Source organism: Serinus canaria, chromosome 6 (assembly GCF_022539315.1).
Source record: "Serinus canaria isolate serCan28SL12 chromosome 6, serCan2020, whole genome shotgun sequence".
NCBI lineage: Eukaryota > Metazoa > Chordata > Aves > Passeriformes > Fringillidae > Serinus > Serinus canaria.
In genome coordinates this window covers 24,464,875-24,490,274 of record NC_066320.1, presented here as the reverse complement: position 1 = coordinate 24,490,274, position 25,400 = coordinate 24,464,875, and the positions used below count along the sequence as shown (strand labels likewise).

Sequence of the window (25,400 nt, the reverse complement as noted above, 5' to 3'; positions counted from 1 at the left end):
CTTGATCCTGGTATGGTTATAAAAGCACATTCTCATCCACTGCTTATTATGGGTTATGGGGGATGTTGTGTTTCCAGTTTTCCAACCACCTCTCCCTCATCAGCCAACCTGGAGAACTGTGACTGTTCAATTGGAAAATCAATTTCTGCTGTAAGAAAATGTGAAATACATGAAAAGTCAGGCAAATGAACATACAAAAGACACACAACAAACTGTCAACACCATGTCTGTAAGCTTCCATTCCTTGATTAATCTATCTGGGTTTTTTGGTTTTGATGGCAACATGCCTGAGATTTCTTGCATGTAATGAAGTGTGATGTGGAAAAACTGGATCTGTGCATATTGGGACAAACTGACTTAAAAAAAAGGCATGTTTGCCAACAGATTGGACCAAAGTTTGGCTCTGTTACTGTACAAATACAGATTTCATGGGGTCTTATCTCAGCAAATACTCATTTTTTTCTGTTGTGTCCTTAAAGGAAGAATAATCTGCTTCATTTCTGCTAGGGCTCTGTTGATGTCATCAGTTATGGAAGGATAATCTGGTGATCTGAAAGCTCTGTGGAATATCTCCCCCATGAAAGAGAGTGGGGTATGAATGTAACCCAGAAGAAGAGATGGAACATGCATTTTGTTTAAGCCACATTCTGTAGTCAGTAAACACTTCCAGGTTCAAGCTGGTTCTGGTACATATTTAAGGATTAGGGAGCATCTGTCTTGAATCTCAGAGCTGGGTGAAAATAAATTTGATTTTAGAACTTGAAAATTAACTGCAAGCTGTGGCAAGGATCTAAACCATTCCTTTTTATTCAGGTATATCACAAGTTATGAACATCCTTTAAGAGCATGAAACTGGCAACTCAGCAAGCAAGAAGTTATTTATTAGGTGCAAGTGTTCATTAACAACTGAAAAGTTCGTTTTCTCTTGAACACTGAATGAGTTCACTGATGTGATGCTGCTGCCTGGTCCTGTGGCCACTTTCTCATGAGGGTGGAATGTTCCTTTGGGGCTCAGTTCTCTTTTACTGCTGGGCTGCTCTCACAGAGGTGTGACTGAGCACCTTGTTGCTCAGTCAGTTCTGACCATACACAAACCACTCTGTCCAAAATCCTTCATTGTGAAGGGATAGGAATCTGTGCTTGGAAAGTCTGCAATATCTTTGCTTTGCCAGCAGAAACAAATTAGCAAATGCCTTGTTTGTTTTTTTGTTTGTTTGTTTGTTTGTTTCCCTTCCCAGATTTCAGAAACACTGATCCAGAAACTGAACCAAAACCTGGTCCATTTTGAATTGAAGCCAGGAGTTCGAATCCTTGTCCATGCTGCCCATTTAACAGCAGGTGAGTATCCTCTTTCTGTGTGTGCCTTCTATGTTGCTCTATAGCACAGCAAGCTATATATATCAATGGTAGTGGTGTGTTATCAGCTGTATTTAAGACATTTCTTATTTTTATATCACAATAACAACACAGTATGTGAGTAGACATTAAAATGTCTGCTCTACCTCACCTTTCTATATCATGCCAAAAAGATATAGTGGCTTTTGCATTTACAGCTAATCCTTTTGTTTTCTTAGGTGCAGGAATTTACTGTTTTTTTGGAAATGTGGTATAAGTAGCAGCAGAAGTGTGTATTTCTTGGTTATCTCTGAAATACTCAATAACTAAACAGCACCATGGCATTTTCAGCCTGGGTCCCACAGTGCAAAAGTTACCTGCTAGCCTTGGATATGTTCAGATATTCTAGAGTCAACAAACATTCAAAGCAACTGAACACTGCTCAAAAGTTGTTCAGCAGTATGAAAGACTAGAATCAATATAGATATGCACAAAAATAAGATCAGGCAGTTTGGGCCTTAACTAATCCTATTTCAAAATAAGTAATCTCTAAAGTCCTGGTATTTAATTATGTGTGTCACTGTCTATTTTGCATGCTAAAAACTCATTTCACAGCACAGGTCCTACTTAACAAGAGATGGACAAACCAATGCACACTCTTAGGAGTTCATTTTCCCCAGGTACTGCTGATAATTCTGATCAGTTGGTATCAGCTTCTTTTGAAAACTTGCAAACTTAAACCCTCAGTTCATTTGTACCAGCAAACTGCTCTCCAAAAGTCCATTTATACCACTTTGTGTGGTATAAATGGACTTTCCCAACCAGGTGTCAGTCCACCAACCAGGTGCTGCCTTGTAAACAGTAAGAAAAGAGAGATTGTTAAGAAAGGGTGTAATGTGACTGCATTAAAATTCCCCCAAAAGGAAGGTCTGGGGTTTCCAATATTTCATTTTTCTTAAGCAGAGCTTTCTAATATCTGTCCTGAGAATATTGCTGTATGTTTCTGCTTTCCATTAGCTGTGGAACAGATGGCCAGATGCTTATTTTTAGACAAGTTAGAGCCAAAAGCATATAATGTCAGCTTCAAAAATGGAGTTACATGCAATTGTTCATACATTTTACCCAAAATGTGTGTTTTTATTTGTATTTACACACAGACACCAGGAAGGAATACTTTTTTGCCCATAACAGATGCAAACACTAATTTTTTTCTGTAAGGTAGACTTTGTTGTACTTTCTCAAAGCCGCTGATGAGCGATTGCTGTAACTGGACTCACAATGTCCTAGAGGAACCCTATAGGATTTTGTCTCTTGAAGAAACAGGATTCAGTAAGAATGCAAAATGAGCTTGGATGGCCAAACCATGTATTAAAAACCCAGAGAGCATCCACTGTGAGGTCTTTGAGGGATTATGTCTCCTTAACAACTGCAGAGGTCATGTTCTCCATCTAAGCAAAAGGCCCAATTTCATGACACCAAAACTTGTGAATAGTTCAGAATTTGACAAAGAGCCATGAGAGACTTACTTCTCTGCTGAAAGCTATTGTTTTGGTTGTTAGAAAATAAGAAGAACTGGCCTTTGGAAATCCAAGCTTTTATAAAAAATTAAATAAAATGAACCAGGGAAACCTGGAACACAGTGCAATGCCAGAAGCAACCCTTGGAAAACACAGTCCCAGGGGATGCACATGCCCAAAGGTGCTGCTCTGGGCTATGTTATCCCTTCTTTCCCAGCCTTTTCACTGATTTTGTGTTGGACTCTGATAGCTGTAGCCAGCTGAATCACAAAGCTCAATGTGTTTTTGGAAGTGTACACACAGATATCTGTGCACTCCTACATTTACGCTGTGTGCCTCAGTGCATGTGTATGTTCCCCTCTGTGTGTGCCTGCCCGTGCACAGCAGCATTTTCTGCAGCAGAGGACCTGCAGGGAGCAAAAGTGCAGGTATCTAAAGTAGCTTGGAGTGGACATTCAAGGAGAGCCTGTAGAAATGACTCTCTGTCTGTGTGTGTGTTGTGTATGAGTGTGTGCATTCCCTGGAGCACAGAAGAATGACAAGCATTGGCCTCAGCACATTTCAGACTTCTTTCTTCTTTGTTCAGACCACACTGGAGGAAGGATTAATTTATGGCAATTATAGTCAACAGATTGTGATTCATTCATCGTGTTCATTCCTTCTCATGAGATAAAAAACAAACCAATGTCCCCAACCCAACAGACAACAACTTCAGCTCTAAGGCAGAGGAAAACATGCCAATATTCCTCACAAAGCAGTTAAATAGCTGTTTATTACTAGGCTCTCAGTGCAGCATTAGAGAGGAACACTGAGTGATGGTGAATCTGAATAGGCTGGAGAGCCACTTTGTCATCCCACAGAACTGCAGAGACCCACAAAACACAGATGGAGAGGGGACAGAGTGGAGATGTGTGAGGAATTCATAATAATGGATCCTTTCATTCTGGATCCTGCTAGATGTGGGAAGGGGAAGTTTTTTCACTTCTCTTTGTAAATTTTGTGGTTTTCAGTCTGGGTGTGAAGCTGAAAATACCTGTGCATGTGATGTGTGTGCCTTTGCTTGTGTGAGCCTGTTTCCTTGTGTCTTCTGGCTCTGGTTTAGGAGGGGTCTGTTCAGTGCATGTGAAGAGGTGCAGGAGGGGAAGGATGTGCTTGGAAGCAGTTCAAGTTGCCTTTGACTGACTTGCAGAGGAGGGCACTACCTGGGCCATGTTCTGTGTGAGAGGATGTCTTTGCTCCTTGTGGCACAGCTGGAGCTCTGTGTCTGTCTGCAGTACAGAGTCTGCAGGAACACCTGACTCCCCTGCTCCTCCATGTGAAACTGCTTGGAGGCTCACTGCCTTCCTGTATATGAGTGTGAGAGTGATGGAAACTCTGTTTAATACCATTCACTTTGTATTTCTGGGAAATCCATGCTTCTGGATGGGTTGGGTGGCCTTGTTTTGGGAGGGCTTGTGGCAAAATGGTGAGCAAAACTCTAAGGAGAAATACAGAGAGGCTCTTTAATTAAGATTGGGTTTGATGTGTTTTGGGGTTTTTCTCTTGAATCTGAAAGAAAGTCCTCTAAGGGGAAAGCTGTGGAACTTCACATCATTGGGTGTGTTGAGCACCACAGGTGATCTGAACTTGGGTTTCTTCTCAGGTGGATTAAAAAGGGAGAGAAGCCCAGGAGATGTGCAGACCTGCTACGAGTGCAGTAACAGGGGAGAATGAACTGTTTCTGGAGGGAGCAGCTTTCACTTCAGGCTGCAGGTGGCTCTAACCTTCTCCTCTCTTGCAGCTCCCCTGGTGGACCTCACTCCCAGTCACAGTGGTTCAGCCATGCTGATGCTCCTCTCTGTGGTTTTTGTGGGACTAGCTGTGTTTGTCATCTACAAGTTCAAAAGGTATGACCTTCCCTGAGCCACTTCCTTCTCTCCCTTGCTGCCTTTCGCTGAGGTGTTCGGGGTTTGTTTGCTGGGTTTTCTTTTTCTGAGTGAGTTGGTTTTTGGTTTGTAAAAGCTGATACTACATCTGCCAGAGTACCACACAATGATGGTTTCTGTTAATGTTTTAGGAAGATTCCTGGCCTTAATATATATGCACAGATGCAGAATGAAAAAGATCAAGAGATGGTCAGTCCAGTCAGTCAGAGGGAAAGCATACCTAATGTCCCTCAAAGTGAGCTGATGAGCCCTGAGCAACTAGTAGATGAGAAGTTGGAAGTCCACCCCATAGGTAAATAACTTGCAGCATCCTGCAGCTGGTCAGACTCTGACTTATAATTGGCTAACCTTTTTCTCAGCCTCCCCTCTTCCCATAATCCTGCACAATCCTCCTCCCGTTCTCTTCTGCTGCAACATTAGTTTTGCTACAGAAAACCTTCTAACTCTTCCCTCTCCCTCACTGCCATGTGATGAAAGGGAGGGGAACAACTTTAGGCTTTTTCTCTCTCCTAGTTGCTCTTCGTAGATCCCCTCCCCTTCTCAATAAAATCCTGCTGGCAATGTAATTTATTTTGCTGGGGCTGATATAGTTGTGGGGCTAAGCCCCATAGCCAGAAGAACTGATGAAGCTCACCTGGAACATGGAGGTGAGCAGGTGATTCGGTAAGTAATACCTAAAAGCTAAATATCTGTTGATTTTTTGACTGCTGGGATCTTTGTGCTGTGCCAGAACCTGTTGCCAGCAGCAGTGTCAGTCTGGCTGATTCCCAAATAAACTGAGTAAAACCTGGGATCTCAGTATTGGACAGCTGGGTTTATCCTCAGGCTGACTTCTCCCACAGGCCTATGTGTCTGATAATTTCCAAAAGCAGGCTTTTTTAGGACCTAAAGTGAATAGATTTGGACAGGGCATTCTGGGAATCAGTCTGTTGTCTTGTACCCTGGCTACAGTAGAAATCCTGGGACAAAGCAGGGAAGTTTCAGTCTGGAGACATGTTCTGCTAAAGCCAGGACTGCTTAGGCAAAGCTCAGCTTCATTCATGAGGTGACAATTCTGCAGATGCAGACTAGAAGTACCCCTGCAAATCAGAACATGCACCTATTTTAGAGGAATTAAAGAGCAAAGGCTGCCCAGGGATGTTGTGGACTGTCCTTCTCTGGAGATATTCAGAACTCTCCTGGACATGATCCTGTGCAACCTGCTCTAGGTGAAGTTGTTTTAGCAGGGGGGTTGGACTAGATGTTCTCCAGAGGTCCCTTCCAACCCCAACTGTTTTGTGATTCTGTGACTTAGGCAGGAGTAAAGCACAGTTGCAACTGAGATTCCTTATTTGCACAGTTTCATCAGCCTAAACAAACCTTAGTTCTCACCTGAGGATGTTCCTGAAATCTATTGGAGTGTTTGCTAAAGCAGGCTTGCAGTCATGGCTGCTGCAGAGAGGGAACAAGGGAAAGGACAATTAAAAGGGGGAGTGTGGTGTGCTAAGATTGCAGCCTGTGAAACAACCTGGGAGGAGAAAGGCTCTTGAGAAACTGATGTCTTAGCTGGAAGCTCCACTGCAGTCAATGCTGATCTCTCCTAACCTGTTCACTAGGGAGATTTTTTTAGCTATTAAAAGCTTTTAAGCAGCTATTCATCAGCAGACCTGGACACTCCTGTTTAGCAGAACACAGGATGGAGTGAGGGCACCAACCTTCCCATGTGGTATTCCCCATACAGAGCAACCTCAGGCCACAGTCCAGAACCCAAGGAAAGGAAATGCAACCAAGGTAGTCTGGACAGAGGACTTCCAAAAAGCTTGTGGATCACCAAGAGATTTCAAGCCAAGACCCAGAGCGGTGGGTCCTAAACTTTAACCTCTTTTTTTCATGTTTGCTTTTCTTGTTCTTGTTGTTTTTCCTCCCCTAGAAATCTCCAAGGCAAAATTACTGTAAGATGCTAAGAAACACCCAGTTTCATGTCAGGAACTCTCTTTCTAGAATTGGGTGAGCTTTGGGCTTTGAGCTTCCCCTTTCTAAAGAATGCAGTGGTGGTGATTCATGTTTTCACAGGTGCAAACTTCAGTTCCAGACTGCAGTGGCAAGGGTCAGTCACTGCTAGCTCTATGCAAGGTACCTTCAAAACTGTTCTTGCTAGTGGTGGAAACTTGAACCCTAGAAGGCTCCAGGATAAGAGAAATGAAAAGCAGATCTCAGGGGTAGGTTTTCATTTGGTCCATCTATAGCATTTCTGTCTCTAAAACAGCCAGAATTTTATACATTTTTCAGCTGTGCTACTGAACACTGCATTACACCAGAAATTGGCCTTTTACAACTCCTTGGTTTGCACCTGTGACTGCACGATCGAGCACTAAAGTTAAATGTGTGAGGTACACAGACTCAATTATGTATCAAAAGGAATCAGTCCAACAAACTTCCTAAGAGTGTTTTTCCATCCTGTCAGTGAGATGAATGAGAAAACTGAATCAGAGCTCATTGACAAATTGAGAAGGTCTGGACCTAGATGTGAACAGAATAGAAAGTGCAAAGGCACTCTCCTATACAACCACCTCATCTGTTTCTGGAAATCAGCAATTTCTTTTCTAATGAGTTTTCTTTCTTTTGGGAAAACAAAGCAAGACTGTAATTGGGTGTTTCTCTTTCGTATGCGTGTTCAGAAACCAATTTTTTTTTCATCACCTTTGACTAACATTCAGGGATCCTGCCTTGGAGGAATCAGAATTAATGTCCCTGCATAATTTAATTTTCTGTCCAAACTCTGGCAAAAACCCCTCACTTTCCTATTTTCTGGATGTGTGTGCAAATGCAAAGGTTAAGGTTATTTATGAAATCCAACACCTTATCATTGCAAATGAGTTACACTTTTCCTCTGAGGACCTCAACCCCTCCTTCCCTCCACACCTCTGCTCCTGCCTTTCCCTCTACCATTCAATGGGTGAATCATCTTCATTAGCAAAAGAACAGGACACCATCTTCACTATTTGAATGACAAGAAAATATTTCTGGAAAGAATGTGTCAGTCTGGAACAGCTGAATCCCAAAGGCAATCAAGGTGATACCTGCAAGCCTCTTCCTTGACTAAATATGCAGGTTATTTACTGTCTTTTGTTTTGGTTTTTTGCCACAGGAAGTATTTCCACAGCTGCTGAGCCCCAGAGCACAAAAGAAATCCCTACCTATGTAAATGGTTGAATTGAGGACACCAACATGTGTATCTAAAAAAAGGAGGAGATCTCACTGCATTTGGACTTTTTAATTCTTCAGATGACAAAGGGTTTTTAGCTTTAAGCCTGTGCATGTGGACATTATACTGAGACCATAGTGGAACTGCATTGTACAGGTGTTCAATTTTAGTGGGGGGTGGGGGGAGAGGAATTGGTACCACTATTCACCCCTGCAGCCCTTCCCCTCACCCTTTCACTCTCTTTTTTCTGATCTGTCTCTAATTTGTAGAAAATTCATAATGATATAGGCCAAGAATATGCATGGGGGGGATCTCTTCTTTAGGGAGAGGGGTGGGCTGGGATGTGGGGGGAGAAGGGCTGGGGCGGTGGGAGGTGGGAGGGGGTGTTTAGGGTTCTTGGCTTTAGGTTTAACTGCTCTTTTAGCACTTTGGGCTGCCCGAGGGGTAACTGCTCCTGCAGACTTCCGTAGGACACACACACGAAAATCACATGAAAATCACACTGGAGTTTTAAGGCACTGAAAATATTCTTGGTCAGTCTGGTTTATCTCTCTGTTTGGACTCTGCCCTTCGTTCCTCTAGCTGCAGCTGCTGCCCGTGCCCCACACTGCGAGGAGGCTGAGTGTGAGTGTGGGTGATGCCAACTGCGAGGCCAGGCTCCTTCCTAAAGACCTTTCCTAGCCTGCTCACACCAAGGCAGTGCCATGGGAGGAGAATGTTGCCTCCTAACCCTGAACAGAACAGAACAAGCCTGCATTGCAGGCAGGAGGTTATTGCCAGCAAGAACTCACTGTACTTTGTGCCAGCCTTACACCTTCAGTTTTGGCTGAGAGAAAGCAACACGCTCAGCTCTGTGTAGTGCTGATGGCTGATTTGTCTGGGGAAGCCCCAGGAGATCTCTGCCTTTTCAGAGTCACCCAAAGGCCTGTCAGTTTTTTTGAAATGCACCTTGTCCACAGAACAGGGGGCAGGGAAAGGTCTGTGCACAGTTTTCCAGTGGCTTTTTTTGTCATCCCCATTGGTTGCAGATCTGCAAGCTCCTGCCACTGTAGGCAGAGAAGGGAGAATTTGGCTTGGGACTGTTGCCATGCATTTTGAGCCTCAGTACCACAGGACCACTCTTACACAAGAGTTGATTTCTTATCAATAACTTAAGCTTGTATTTTACCCTGCAAGTGGAAAAGAGGCCTGTAGGACATGTTCACACAGACTGTGCAAGGGAACAGCAGGAAAGTAGGATTAGCACATCTCAAACAAGTCCTCCAAAGACACTGGTTAGCTGTGTGAAGCCTAGCCCATGGTCATTACAACTGCTGATTTCCAACCCAACTCAGGTAATTAAACCTAGCACCAGGATTTTGGTTGGAGTGTAAAGACAGAAATACTGCAACCAGTGTACACTTGCCTAACTCTGTTAGGTGGAGAAAAGTAGAGGCCAGCTCATAATCAGTGAGGCACTTGTGGGAGACACCCTGATTGCTTACATAGGTGGGTTTTGTTCAGTAGACATTGCCCATGCCCAAGACCAGGAGAAAGCAGCATGGTAAGTGTGGCCCAGAGTCCCAGGGCAGGGATTTGGTAGGGGTGGGTTTGAATTTCTCTGTCACAAACTGGGCACAGACCTAAATTAACCCACTTGCTGGCAAAACAAAAATGAAAACAAGGACATTGGGCCTGTAGTAGTTAAAGGATAACCACAGTACAGAGTCCTCTGCCTCCTTCTGCAGTTTCTCTGAGGACAGGTAGAAACACAGCAGTTTGTATGGCTTTGCTATTATGTTTGCAACTACAGCTTTAAGAAAGATGGGAAAGTTTTGGCTGCAACTGTATAATAGTCCCCACTGAAGTCCAACATTAGCCAACTTATTTTTATAGTAAGCCAATCAAAAAGTTTTCTTATAGTGTTGGAACTATTTCTAATTTTAAAATTACTTTTTTTGATGTACTTTTTCATCTTCTTTTTCCCTTTCGTTAAATACGATGTAGCGTAATGTATAATTGCTATTGTTTATTGCCTTTACAGTCATATTTATTAAACCGATTATGTCTCTAAATGAAGGCCCATGGTTTTTTTTGCTCATTTTAGCCTCTATCCCTGATGGGTATCAATAACAATATTAAAAGAGGAGGTAGTTGATAGCCTAAATAAGATATTCACAAATGGGGGAAAATACGGTTTCTAGAAGCAAGATGCCAATACAAAGGTAATTCTCTCAGTCCCCAATTTTTCTGCTTTCCAAACAAGCTCTGAGCAATTCCCTGGAACTCCAGCTTCATTCCCTGTCCATGCTTATCCTTTCCTATACAGTCTCTGTTAAATGTTCCTTTAAAAGACATTTTTTGGCTCTGCTTCTGCCAGCACTGATGAAGGAAAGTCTGAATTATTAGCATTACTGATTAATTTACATGTGAATAAAATGAAGCCTAGGAAATTTCTGTCAGCTTGCCATATGGCACTGGATGCTGTTGCTGAGAAAAAAAAAAAAAGAAGAAAACAGAACTTCTCTGCTTTCCAAATCAGGATGCAGCCACCTCTTATAACAGGTTCAGTGCTCTTTTTTGTACCTCAGGATCTGACTTTATCTGTGCACAAAAGTAGTCAAAGCTGTGGGGTTTGGGTATCCTCAACAACCAAGGCTATGGTATGACACATTATGAGTCCAAAAGTCCTGGGTTTTCTCATTGGAGGAGGGAGTAGTTTTCAGTCTTGGGCAGACCCCAGTATAATTAACAATTATTAGCCTAGAATGTTCAAGTGGACACTGCAGCCTTCTCCATTCAGGCTGGAATGGCCACAGTGCAGGTGACTCACTGAGGTGTGTGAAGCCATAATCTGCTTTAATAGTTTAAGTACCCACCTGAATTAGCAGGCATCTGTTCTGGCCATAAACAGTGAGTCTGCTTTGGCAAGCATCTCTCTACAGCATTTTCAGATCATTCTCTTCAGCTCCTTGTGTGTCCTGAGGCAGAGACTGATTGTTATTTGTAGTTGTTTTCTGGTTTGTATAACAACACAGTAATTCACTGCTAATGGATGAACACTGTGAGAGTAAACAAAGAATACAAAATACTTATAAAATCCAATACGAATTTTCTCTGAGGATGTTGTCTTCACTTGAGGGAACAAAAAAAGTTCATCATCCTTTGTCAGAAGGAGTAGAGAGTTAAAATATGATTAAAAATTCAAATAAAGTATTTTCCTAATTTGATGTTGATTCTCTATTGTCATCTTAACATACAGGTGAGACAGACATTGTGGCTTGAGAGAAATTTATACTTCTCCACCTAGAAGGACATTTGAGCAGAGATGCTGGATTGCTTTTTCTGAAAATCAGTGGTTATTGGTGTTCAAATACTGTTGGAGATTTGGGCCTCAAACAATTGCTTGCTCTTACTTAATATGTGACTATTTGATTGCTTAAACTCTTTCTGAAAATCAGGACTCTTGGAGTACTTGCTAAAGTGCTTATGCAAATGAAGCAGGAATTTCCAGTGACCCTGAATGAACCCTGTCTTGGTCCTGTCAACTTCTGCTAAGAATTTCTGACAATTGCATTTAGTGTGGTACCCAGAGCTGATAACAAGGGATTAGTATTTTATCTGTGTGCTGTCACCTCTCATTGAATGCATGACAAGTTTCCTTGTCACATTATATCTCTAGGTACATTCAGTGTTTTAAACACCACCCCTGATTGCAGAGCTACCATGTTCATAGTGTTGAAAAAGAAAACTTTATTTTCCTTCAGTTTATGAGATGCTGTCCCTGCATTTCTCCATGAAACAGAATCATAAAGCATGTGAATAAATAATACTCGTGCTAAAACAGATCCTTTTAGTTTAGAGTCTTGGTATGATCTTGGCTATAATACCCAGAAGAAAAGACTGAAGTCAGATTGTTTTCTAATTGATAAGATCAAAGTGCTATCATGTACCAAGTCATTAGCCTAAGAGATATATTTCATCTGCAGTTTTAACTTTAGCTTTTTCCTTTCCTTTTTTTCCTACTGGGGAATATGGCTTTCTCTTGCTGTGCTGAAAGAGGGATGTAAAGGAAATCTGTGTTGTATTTTTCTCAGTGTGAGGATTTCAAGATGTATTCCTTCTTGTTTGCATCCACCCTGTGCTAGGTGCTGTGTGCACCTTGGCAGCATTGCAGGTTGGGTCTCACATTGTCATCTTGGGCCATTTTGGTGAGTGGACCTTAACTAGAAAATAGCGAAAATAAACCAGATTGGCTTTTTTATGGAGAAGCCCTGAGAGAGAAAGGTGCGAGAGAAGGACTGTAGCAAAACCCTTGAGAAGGGAGGCACCATTGCCTGCCTCTGATACAACACAGATGCAAGAAAAAAACCTTCCCTTTATGAAGCAAATTCCTCCTCCAGCCTTTCCTAAACAAAGCTTGGTGTGGTGGCAATTCTGGGGCTGCCCTTGCAAATAATTTCTCCCCAGCTCAAGAGCGTGGGCCACTGGTCCCATGGACCTCATCATTCCTTCTTGTGCCCCCCATGAGGCAGCTGTAGGGCAGAGCTTTGAAACAAGAATTGGATTGACAGCTGCCTCTGCTCTGGCTGCTTGCTGCAAAGAGATGAATAATGCATGCAGCACATTTAAATGTAATGTCAAGGAGTGTTTTCAGGGAGAAAACCTTCACTGTTAACCCTGCCTGCATGAGAGGAACATCCTTGTTCGAGTCCCTGCAGTGAGGGGCTGAAGCTTTGTCCCTACCCCAAAAAGGTCTGGCCTGCAGCATTCCCCAGGGTCTCTCCTTGTGGCTGCACTCCAGGCTGAGGGTCCCTCCTGGGACTGAAGCAGTTTCAGTGCAGAGTCTTGCTCTTTGGCTGATACTGGAAACTTCCTTAACCTCTGAAGCAGCCTGCTCACTTGAAGTGATCCCTGCCTGATGTCCCATGAGGTGAGTGGATGGGATCCAGCACTGTTGAGAACTGGATGGTATAAGCCATGTGCAGTATTTACTCCAGATATTTCACAGCAAATAACTTTTTCCCACATTCCACACTTGCCTAGTCCCACACAGAGTGTGAGATCCAAACCACTGTAATCCTCCTTCATGCTACCCTGAAGCTACAACATGTCTAGAGCAAAAACCTGAGGTTTTTTCCATTCCTTCTGTGGCCTTATGAGTGAGGTGAAGCTGTTTGGTCAGAGCTGCAATGCCCTGAACAGCTGTACTTATGTCTGTCTTTGGAAAGTGCTTTCTCCAGAGGTCCAGAAGAAGCCATACTAAACATGGAGCCAAAATCTTCCCTCAGCCCCTGCTGCAGAGTCACAGGACTGGACAGACTGGCCTCTGAGACACTGATTTCTTGCATAAAACCTTGCAGTGGGCTGTTCATGGAGTAGGTTCTCCCCTGTTGCTGCACTTGCTTGTGCAGATAAGTTTTTTCCACTATAGATGAACTTGCAGAACTACCATCTGGTCAATTATTGATGTTCCATTAGTGACTAGAGGCCCTGGCACTCCTGACTGGATGAAAGACAGTTTGATCCCAAAATAATCTACAGCTCAGGAAGGAAATTTTCAAAGCCACAGAAAGCAGTTAGGATGTTTACCCTCTGAAAAATATTTCTTTAATGGACAAGAGAGAGGCCCTATGTGGGTCCAGAGGCTTTTCTTCCTCACCTGCAGTCCCAAAATCAGCAGCTGGGTTATGATTCTCACTTGTCATTGCATTTAGCCTGGTCTGGGCCAGGGCCAGGCGTGTCTGAGCCTGGATGTGGCTGCAGAGAAAACTCCAAGCTCAGCCTGCCAGCACTGCTCCATCAGAGGGGCAGATCTGCCCATCCACATGGACTCATTTGTCATTTCTGGGTTATTTTTTCCCCTGTGTTTTCACAGCACGTTGATCTGAAAGCTTAGCACACTGCCTGCTGCTTCCTCTCATTGCATGAGGGTGCCCAAAGAGAGCCCACAGCTCTCACACGGCCTCGGTGTTGATCTGTAAAACACAAGCACTTTCTTCATTTACAGCAGTTTTTCAGGTGCCTTGGCCCTTTGATGCAGTTACAAGAATTGTTTCTTCTCAGCCACTGTCAGGGTTGCTGGCCTTAACTTCAGGGGAAAATAAACACTGGGTTGTTTTCAGCAACACTCTGCTGCTTGAAGTCCCCAAGCACTCAGTGTATGCCATGATACAGGAGGATTACATTTAGCAGCTCTTCTCAAAAAAGAAATTATAATCCATCCATAGGAATCTATTTTGTCTCTAAAATTTTTTATTAATTAAAAGCAATGATTTCTTTCCCATTAGTTATTGCACCTTTTTTTTTTTTTTCCTAATTTCAAAATTCTGGTTTTCAGGGAGAGGAAATTTACTTTTCCATCCTTTGTTTTACTTGAACTTTTCCTTAATTTCTATAATATTTCTTCTAATTATCGTTTTTAATTATGATCATAGTGAAGAAGGTGGACAATATTACTTTTTGACTTGTTTGAACTAGATGCAAAAAATAGAATATCTTAGCTTTCTTTTGATATTCTGATTTCTACATGGTGCACATCAAACATACTAACATGCAATTTTCAAAAACTTGCAGAAAAAGATAACCTTTACTCCTGAGAAAAAAAAACTGATAGCAAGGAGAAATTATGAGTATTTTTAGCTCTGAAGTTGGATGCCATTTTCAGATCTTGGTCTTTTCACTCATATTACGAAAAAACATACAAAAATTATGGGGAAGCTAGAACTTGAACATCTAGGGAAATGATAATATCATTAATAATATCATTAATAGTATTAATATTATTATTAATAAAAGTAAACCAAATAGCAATAATAATAATTTTAAAAGCTTCCCTTTTTTTCCTCTCTTCTTTTCTTACTAGATGATGTCTGAGAAAGCCTTAGCATCATGTCTGCAGAGAATCATCACCAGCTATCTGCAGACACCTGCTGGTTGGATTAACTGGACACTGGGCTGCCTTTGTTTTGGGCATCTTTGAATATCTGAGTGCTTTTTTGGAAGAGTACTGCAAAGTGCACAGTTAAAGGCAGACTTTTATACACATACAGAGGACTCCCTGTGTGAATTCTGCTCATAATTTCCTAAAAGCTGAAAAGGCTTTATTTTCCTTGAAGAACAGGAGTTTGAAAGATTTGTTACAAGCCCAGCTTTGAGAGTCCATCAGAGTTATCAAGGCCCATTCTCATGCAGAATTTGGCATCAGATCTGAAAGATGAAATTATTTACCTGGGCATCTCCACTTGCATGAAGTGCAGTTGGTGTTTTATGTACCCACTGCCAAGAAGCAAACCCTGCAAGTGCTGCCTGGACCCCAACACCCCTCTCACCTGCCAGCACCTCCTATCAGCCAACAAATGGGGGCAATGATTTCCACAATGCCACTAAGTCTCCTCCACAGGACTCTTCCCAAAGGCTCCTGCCAAGCTCCTCCCTTGTCTTTCCAAGCTGACCCTCATTTAGTGACAGCCTTTGCTGGTTAATTGCTAGGACAGCAATGCTGAGGAGTGTTATGCAACACCCTCTCCCCGCACATTGGAAACTCCTCACTGCTGTGTTTGTAACACCAGATTTATTTTTTTTTCCAATTATGAAGTGACATTGGAGAAATGTCACAAACCCCAAACATTCTGTTACATTATTTCACTAAAAATAATGCCATTTTGTTAAGAAAACAAAACTTTCCTTTTAATCAAACAGTTCCAATTTTAATTTTTTTCTTATGGCAGCCTTTTAGGAGACATTTACAACTAAGAGGAGAAATAAAAGCCCATTTCCCTTTATCATAATATTCTACTGATAAAGTTTGCCAGACTTCTTCCCCTTCTGCACCTTGTTCAATCCTAAAACACCAACATATTAAGAGTTTTTAAATCTGAGACAAGTAATGCCATCACTATAAATAATATTTATAATTGTAGCCAGAAGGTTCCCTCAAGAAAAAAAAGCCTGTGAAGCATGTGGATTATTATTATTACCTTTTTGTTGTTGTAGTTTGATTACAGTTCTCAGTGGCTGCAAACATGGTCCTGATTATCATATTAACCAGAAGACACAGTAAAGAATCCCATTCTTAATTAACTTCCCTAGAATATTTCCTTAGCCTGAAGACTCATAAGTAGATCTTGTTTGTAAAATCCCTTTCAGCCAAATAACCACTTAACTAATTTAAAATTAAGTATCTTGGTCAGGATATTTCTCAGGGAATCACATTTGAATATTACTGTGATATCATCTAGGGAAATGTATTCTTCCCAGCTATTAAAAAAGAAAAATAAATAAAACATTTTTCTCCATTGGACTATTTTTATTTTTTTAAGTGAATTCAGCTGTTGGCCACCTCAGAAATCAGAATCCTTCATTTGCCCACTGGCTGTAAGGACTAAACCCTGTTCCCATCACTACATCAGCCTATCCTGGGCAGTCAGAACATGAGGCAGGAGCTGTCCTAGCTGTGCCTTTCCCAGCCTGCTCCTGATTTCAGCAGAGAGAGGGTGGAGTGATTGGATTGAGCACTAAAGAAACACAAACACAAAACTTCAGTCCAGTTCTTGCTTTGAGCCTGGTGGGGTTCACCTGAGCTGGGATATTTCCTTTGAAAAGGCATCTATTCTAAATTAAAGCACTTATGCTTTTTGGGGGTAAGGATTCACTGTCAGAAGAAAGCAAATCATGTCAGAAAATAAAAAGCATCAGTACAGGATTCTGTGGAGGTTTCTCATGATAGCAACCCCCTTTAGTAACCTGATAAAGCAGCTGTGCAGGAAAGATGTCCCTGGAGGAGGTTTGGAAGCCACCAGAATGTGTCTGAGTTTGAACAGTTCCATTTTTCTACAATTAATCTCATGATAGGGTAGAAAAAAAAATCAGTGGAAGAGCAAATTGGAAGCTAAATATTCACATCCTGAAGGAATTGGTCAGTCTGAATCCATTTGTTTCTAGGGTTGGGCGTTTACAAAATGCCAAAAAGATGTTGGTTTTGTAAAAAAATAAAATTAAAATGAAGATATAAGCCAGGGAAAAAAGCTTTGTTGCTTATGAAGGCTATTTCCCTGCTTTTTGAGCAATACCATGTAATGTCTTGTGAGCTGGGCACTGGGAAGGAAGAGGCTAAAAGAATCACTGGGAATTCTTCATTCTCGGGCAGACAGCCTACTGATCAGTGGTTCCACAAATTGGCTGTAGAAATCCTCCCTTCGGGGAGGTGCTTAGTGAGTAGGGAGAGGAAAGCACTGCTCAGGTAACAGGATGTGAGCACTGAAGGTCCAGCCTGTACTTCCACAGGGGCTTTTCACCCCATTTCATGCCTCCATGTCATACTCACTCTGGCAATTACCTGCCCATCAGAACAGGTAGCTCAGCTCCCAGCCCAAAGCACTTTATTTATCTATCTCTGAGTCACTCTGAGGGTGAAGCACTGCTTCACAGCACTTTTCCTGGTATTTATTGTGCTCTTCCAGAGCAGAATTACCATGCTGCCTTTTTTTTTTTTTTTAATCCTTTAATCAAGTCATCAAGAAGAAATTTTAGCAAGACAAAGGGAGAGCAGACAAAATGGCTCCATTATGAAATGAGACCAGACCTCACCCTGCCAAATTTCCAGCACAGTGGGGCTGTGCCCTTGCTTTGGAGAAAGCTGAGGGCTGCAGGGATATGTACAGGCAAACAGGAACTCTCTGGGGTGATATTGCTTTCATCACGTCAGTGAGTAAGAAAATCAGCTTCAGTAAATTGTCATGTAAGGAACTCATGAATAAAAACCAGAGAAGCAAAACCTGCTATATGGGGCAACTCTGTTACTTTCTGTAAGTGTCCTTTCAAACTTAGTGCTGGGGGTGTTGGCTGAGTTTGGATGTAATTGCATAATTTAGTCATGACCAAAAAAAAAAAAAAAAAAAAAAAAAAAAAAAAAATTTGTCCCAGAATTGCAGAGTCATGTCCATCCCATGGGAGAGAGATTTTCAGTTGTGACCAGATGTCCCCTGGCAGCTGGAAAAAGATTAAGCAATTTCTGGTCTTTCAGATAAAGAAACTTTTTTTGTAAGGCTTCAGTTCCACGAGATGTTTTTAGTGGGACATGACAAAGAAACTCCTTACCAGAGTGATGGCATTTCCTATTTGCTTCTGCTCCAACAGACAGGTTGTGGATGAGCCTTCTCTCCAGCTAAGAGAGAGATCTGCTAATTATAGCCTGGGTGTTAGAGTAACCTTTGGATCAGCCAGGAGTGCTTTAATTATCTGCTCTCAGCCCTTCTGGTTGTGCTCTCAGTACAAATTGCTGGCTGGTCTCTGCTGCTGTCGGGAGTGGCCGTGCTGCAGCCTCAGGGCTTGGCCAGGCACAGCCCCAGCAAACCTGTGCATGAGCCAGGGAGACACCAACTGCAGTGGCAAAAAGTGAGGAACAGGTGGAAATCCTGCCTCTGTGGCTGCCATGGGGAGATTGTCTGGGTTTTGCTCCAATTCATCATCCATATTATCATTTGGAGAGCATCTAATGACTGCTCAGACAGGATATTTTAGCTGTCCACACATTGCAATTGACCTAGAAAAGGTCAATTGATGTTTTACTGAATTCAGCAGGAGCTGATTAAACATGCAGAAATTGTGGTGAATGGTATTGGGTGGGAGAAACCAATGTCATTCCACTGACAACTTCACTAGAAACCTGACATTTCCAGCTAAAATCATCCAAATGCTCTTGAAATGCACTGGAATTATACCACTACATTCTGTGGGTTCTAATCAGAGAACACAACTGTGTGAGGCATAAAAATTAGCATGTTAGTCTTCAAACATGGGAAAAAATTGTATCAGAAATGTATTTTGTTTCACTTAGGCAGATGTGACTCCTCAGTTCTAATGCCCTTCCCTCTGTTTGTCCTCCTGCCTTTCATTATCAGAATGGTAATGTAATAAAGTTAACTTGCTTTGTTGCAGTAGAAAAATTACACCTGAACGCTTCCAAAAATAATCCCTACTTTGGCAAAGGTAGAGATTAAAATAAAATAATAACTAAACCCCAGAAAAATAAGGAAAATTGCTTTGCTTAAGCGTACAAAAAATATTGAGAGAAGAATTTTATACATTTTCATGACAGTTGCAACTGTCAATTTCAGGAACAGCGACAGAAAAAACAAAAATATGTTTTGCTTTGTGTTTGGAAGGCTGGATGTGAAAGGAAAGGAGAAATAACACCATGAAATGCTTTAATTTTCTTGATGTAGATGAATACACCCAAAATACTTGGAGTGATGAATATAACCAAGAGATGGCAGCAGTTTGTGCTCTATTCATTTACTTAACTTAGTTTGCAACATTATTTTCTTCCTCTAAGGTACAAGGAAATTAAGTTGTGTTTAGTTAACCATGCAAATTGTTGCCATTGTTATTAAAGGAAGGGAGGGGCAGAGACAAAGGAGAGGGGGGGAACAGTCTGATGAAGGGATGTGGAATTTGTTTCAGGCATGAATCTAAGGTTTCTTTTTGGAAAGAAACTGTATCAGTTTGCTGTATAAAAGAGCTAAAACCCAACTCAGAAATCTCTTAAGGGTGTACAGCTACACTGCTGGGGAGTGAGAAGCATTTCCTGTGATCTGCTGTGGTTCTAGGACCATAAATCTCCATCCCATTTTCACAGGCAAGGATAACTGCTGCCATCTGGAGAATTTACATTTGCTTTGGAGTTGGGGTGCTCTAAATGATGCTGCAGAGAGTACCTTCGACTTGCCTTCTCCAGGCTCAGAAGTGGTGTGCTAAAGAGAGGACCACAAAGTTCATGTTTGCCTACAAAAATGCACTAAAAAAGAAATCTCCCTGTACAATGAAACACTGATTTTGTCTCAATTAGCATACTCAAAGGCATCTCTTTCTTCAGCACTACAAATTGTAGGATCTAAATGTCTTCCAGTGGCTTCCACCTTTTTTATCTATGAAAATGTAACACCTGTAAGATCTTACAGTATTTTTGGACAGGCAATAGACTTTAGAAAACCAAAATGACCTCATTTGTGAAGGTAGATTACATGAAAGAGAATGTGGAGTGGATGAGGCATTGCTGCAACAGTCAAAGGAAAGATCTGCAATTAATCACATAAAGGACTGAATAGAGCAACAAAGACACACTCCAACCCCCTGATTAATTCAAGGAGGAAAATTTTGCATTAAGACACTGATTTAAAACATCTTGAGGGAGTCAGTACATGTTTGGTGACTTGGGGAGAGATTATAACATCAATAAATACTTAGATCATAGCTCAGTATTTCAGAAATACAGATAATCATAGACTAGTTTATGTGCCAGGTACATACCTAGATAAATATTCAGAAAACCCTGAGTTATCATTGGACTAAATGCCTTGGCATTGTGATCAGGCAGTTCTACCATCAGTCTTTCACAAAGTCAACAACTTCTGTCTTGTTCCCTTCACCTGAAACAGGGATAGACATGAAAAAATTCAGAATGCAGATATTCCATCTGAAGTGGCTTTAGGTGTGGTTTAACCCCAGTCTGTGGTCTGGATAGGTGAATGATAAGTACTGCCCAGGTACCACAGTTAAAATGACACCAATAATAGTTTCAGGGACTTCATTCACATGCTCTCATAGAGTGACACAGCATGACATGAAACACTCATCTCTTTGTCTGCAACTAAAGAAAGAAGTAAGGCATGGGAATTGCAATTATACTATATTTATATAAATTTCATTTCTCAAACAAATTCCAATGCCATTTAAACATTTAAAAAAAAATCTGAGCAAGCATGTAAAGATTTATATTGTGAATTAATGTGCATTAAAAAATGGTGCCAAATTAGCACTTCAAAATTAATTTAATGAACAAGGCTCTGCAAGATTGTTTGAAAAACATTTGTGTCATCATAATGAATTTACTTCCTAAGTACTGTAGTACCCTTAGATGCTGGCTTACAGGCAATATCTATTGTCAAGTTACGATTAATTTCAAAATTATCATGGCCCATAAATCCTTAACTTATTATAAGAGATCCTATTCACTTTTTTTCAGTCTTCCACGTCTTTGGTTTTTTGCTAATTTAATGCCATTGATTCTGTTAGGGGCAAAAGGGTGTGAAACTTCTCGTTGAAGGGAGTTTGAAAAGGAATTTTTTAACAAGTCAATCCACTACTGCCCTTAATGTCAGATTTGCTTTTTGTAGTCCAAAGCCCCTCTAGGGATCTGGGCCTGGAGCCACCAGCTTGTCCAGCCAAGGATGGATGCCCCCTGTGCCAGGAGCAGCATGGGCCACTGGTCCTGCCTGTATCTTTTCCTGATGTCTCTAATGCCATGAAAGAGATTTGGGCCCCTAGAACTGAACACTTTCCATCTGCAGAGCTGGATTGAGCTCAGGAAGAGCCTGGCAATAACAGTTTTATGCCTGCATTAAGTCCTTGCAATGCTCTGACTGGAAGAATTGTCCCATGGACCTTCATTGCAGCAAGGAGCCCTCTCATTAGAGCTCCTCAGCTTTCTGAGATATCTCTTAGAGGTCTGAGCATCATCACCTTAGAGCTGCTTCAGTCCATCCAGGCAGTGAAAAGATGCTTAGAAATACTGGACATGAGCAAAGCATTCCTGGGAGGACCTCAAATAACATTTATGTGAAAAAGGCAAAGCATGAGTGTAACAGTTGGTGGAAAATGCAGATAGCATGGAAAAAGAATAAAAAGGTAGGCTGGGAGAGCTGCAATTTATGAGGAGGTCTTTTATACAGTCAAATCTGTCTTAGTGCCAGCAATGTAGGAAGTCAGTGGGTGTCTGATTATCATCTCCTGAAGACAGAAAAATTGCCATTGTAACATTTTTTTAAAAATCAGGTGAATTTTAAAATGATAATTGAGTGTATATATAGCAGGATTCTTTGCCTTTTTTTTTCCCATTTCCTTCCACCTTGCTTTTTCATTCAAAAGTTTCCCCTTCTCATATCATTGCCAGTTTGGAATAGGAATAATGTATTTTGTCTTCAGCTTAAGTTCAGAATGTGTTTCTGAACCACTTGGCAGGGGGTGAGGGGAATCCCTTTGTAATAGCTCCTAAATAAATTCAGCATCAATTTAAACTATTAGAGGAAGTTAAATAAAAATAATTAGGATATTAAAATACTTTGAGAATTTCCAATCACTGGTTTATTGCAAACCTGGATCTTTTCCAAGAAACAATAATAGAGTGAATACATTGGAATGTTTCCTTCCACTTAATATGAGACCATTTGCTCATGGAAAGATGATTGATAACTTGCATTAAAGACAAAACCAGACTGATTTGCAGACAAGTATGAGGAGAGGCTGGCATAAATGTCACATTAACGAAACATTACACAGATGCACATTCACACTCACTAAATGTATTAACCACATAAAAAAGAAAACACCATAAAAGCTTTCATAGCACCTCTTCTCATTAGAAAAATATTCTAACCCTGTGCAATGTAACTGCTAAATACACCCTGGCATGGGGAAAGAGAGAGATTTGGAGATTCTGATTGCTCTAAACAAGTTCAGAAAAAAGCAAGGGTAGGGTACCAGGGGAGATAAATGTAAGGTGATTGCAGTGTCGAGTCATTGGCTCTGTCTTTTTTTTCTGATTTCTCTACCCTCCTCCTTCACAACACCAAGAATAATGTCTTCAAAACCCTGTGGCCTGCTGGCACTAGGAGCATAAATAAGCTGGCACTGTGCAAGTGTCATCCTGTGGGAGTTTCCACGCTCTCTGCTCTGTCTCTGGCAGCTGCCACACTCAGTCCTGGGGCAGACTCAGGTGTGCAGCCGTGCAGGGCTTTGCTTCAAGCCCTGCTGCAGGGGAGCATGGCAGGTTACACACAGGGCTGTGCCTGGGCAGGGCCCAGCCAGCTGCAGAGAACAGGGCTGCCATCAAAGCCCAGCCTAGTCTACCTTGCTTGGCAGTAATTTCTCTTTGCTCCTTCTGGGACAGAAAAATAATTTACTGTACCTTCCTATCAGTTTTCCCCTTCTTTCTTTTCCTCCCCTCCCTTGAATAAAATGAGAATTGCTGTACTGGATCAGACTAAGTCTGCCTATCTCAGAGGGTATCCATTTACAGATTCTCAGGGAAGAATGCAAGGAACAACATAAACATTCAGCTACCTGTGGTACAATCCTTCACCTTTCTGAAGTAAGAAAAAATAGAAAACCCCTCTTCTGTTCAATGGAGTCAATGCTTGGGTGATCAGGTGTTCACAAACTTGCAGTATCACCCAATGTGCCCAATGTAGACATAGGACTCTAGTTCCTGCTGTAAATATCCCTGCACCTTAACCTCCTAAGGAAATAAATCTGGGTAAAAACAATATGCCAGTAGAGACAGAAGGGGAATGAGGAGTGCTAGACATAGCTACAGCCTACATGAATGGGGAACAGAAGTATTCTTCTGCAGTGGATTTGAAACAAGGACGAGCATTTTTGAATCAAATGAACATGATGTCTCCAACAAAAGACTCCAGGGAAAAATGTGTATTACAGAATAAACAAGAGAATTCTGAGTAGAGATCAAGATGCTGCATTTACTTGGTGTTTCATAATGCTGTAATTGTAGCAGGAATATTATGTCCAGGTCTGGCATTTGCAATTCAGGAAGGATATTGCACAGCACTCTAGAAAGAGGAATGACTGAATCACTAAAAAACATGTCCCAAAGACAAATATTTAAAGAATTAAATCTAATAGTTTTTAAAAGAGATGGAGTAGCTTAATTCCATTTCATATGGATTTCAGTGGGGAGAATGAGTTTATTACTCAACCACAAGCTGATAAGGCTGCAGTAAACCCAGGGATTAGAATCCAAAGTTGAACAAACAGTGTGTGATAAGATAAACATTTTTAATAGGGAAGATATTAATCATTACAATAGCAAAGCAAGAACTTTCACTGTATCACTGAGCAATTTTAGATTAGCATCAAATGCTTATATATTTTGCTTGTCTTTGTTTTCTTCCTAAAAATATTATTTAAAAAGAAACAAACAGAATGTAGTTCAAACTAGTTGCAATATCCCCATTATAGAAGTAATCCCTGAGAAATGCACTTTGAATCCCTTTTGGGTTGTATAATGTATAAGCTGATGACTCCTGAAATACTTAAGGATGTTCAGCTGCAGCTGGTGGAGCACAACTCTATCTCTGCAAACATATTTCACTGCCATGGCAAACAAAACCATACCTGATGCAATGGGCCATTGATATTTGAAAGTAATTCCCTTGGTTTTTAATTTATATGCCCTAAGATCCCTGTTTAAAAATGTGTTTCCTTTCTCGTAAGTCACCGCATAACTCCCTACTAATCCCCCTCATTTACATTGAGTATTAGCTTTATGGAGAATGGTACTAATTAATCCTGCAGAACTGTAATTTAGTGGCTGGGCTGCACAACAGCCTGAGAATTAGCATGGCACTGGGTGCTGGGCTATCAGATCCATTTTCTGGGTAAGTCCTATTATGTTCTGTAGGACAGGCAGGCACACAACGAATTTAATTACACAGCCTTTCAATCAGCTTGCTTGTAAGCCTGGGAAGTATCTTCTAGCTCTTGCACTTTACAGAAAGCAGTGCTTTCTCTGAAGCTACTCTTGCACTGTGCTTTAGCTACTCACTCTGCTTGGATACTAATTATTGGTAGTAGCTAACGACCAATGACCTTGCCTGCAAGGCCATATTCCCAGATGACACCAGAGTTTATAAACCTTCTCTCAAATTAGTAATGATCAGGAGTAAAGGTTATGATTTACAGCAAGCAGCCCACTTTCTGAATGAAATATAAATAAGCACATCACAATAAAAATAATTTATATTAATTAACTGTATAGATAAAAAAATAAATAAGTAAAAATAAATAGAAAAATAGGCAAATATAGCCTCAATCTCACTTACTGATGAAGTGTGATGTTGTCATGCATAATTTTCCCCAAAGGGACATTACCCATGAAGTGTTGTCCATTAAAAGACCTGGCTTGTACTCCTGGGTCTGGCAGTGACCTACCTTGGTGGATCCCTCATTTCTCTGCCTGATCCTCTCCTGCTCTTCTTTCCTGGTTCTGTTCTGTTTCCTGACACCAACAGAAACCCATCCCATGGAGCTGACTCAGATTAGCTCAGAACTGTCAGTGGATATAAAGAGCAATTTGAAGCAGTACCTCAAATCTACAGCAGAATGAAGCAGCCTTTGGAAGTTCTTCTCCAGGATATCCAGTAATGACGCTCCTAGTTTTGATGGCTGGGTTAAGTACTTCAAGTTCATGAAAAGATCCATACTTAGGCCTGCTTATTTCTCTTCTCTGTCACATAAGAAAAAGGGATGGCATAAGAAAAAGGCTTTTAGACTAAAATTTTGGGATTATGGAGATCTATCACTGTATTTCACCAAGAAAGGAAAAAGCCAGCCCAAGCGAATGAAAACAGTCAGCTGTGAGAAAAGCAGCACAGGACTACAAAG

The 25,400-nt window shown here is 41.3% G+C and overlaps 2 protein-coding genes across 3 annotated transcripts in view; one reads left to right on the top strand and one right to left on the bottom strand.

Annotated features, from left to right (window-relative positions):
* Positions 1-8,265, top strand: part of LOC103814130 (VPS10 domain-containing receptor SorCS1) — a 258,007-nt gene extending 249,742 nt beyond the window's left edge. Inside the window, exons 24-28 of the mRNA XM_030241082.2 lie at positions 1,239-1,338; positions 4,633-4,738; positions 4,909-5,069; positions 6,498-6,616; positions 7,905-8,265. Coding sequence (XP_030096942.2) covers positions 1,239-1,338; positions 4,633-4,738; positions 4,909-5,069; positions 6,498-6,616; positions 7,905-7,961 — 543 coding nt within the window. The 3' untranslated portion in view covers positions 7,962-8,265. The remainder of the gene's footprint in view (positions 1-1,238; positions 1,339-4,632; positions 4,739-4,908; positions 5,070-6,497; positions 6,617-7,904) is intronic.
* The window catches only part of SMC3 (structural maintenance of chromosomes 3), a 1,169,611-nt gene that overhangs the window by 913,785 nt on the left and 230,426 nt on the right, over positions 1-25,400 (bottom strand). The window lies entirely within an intron of this gene.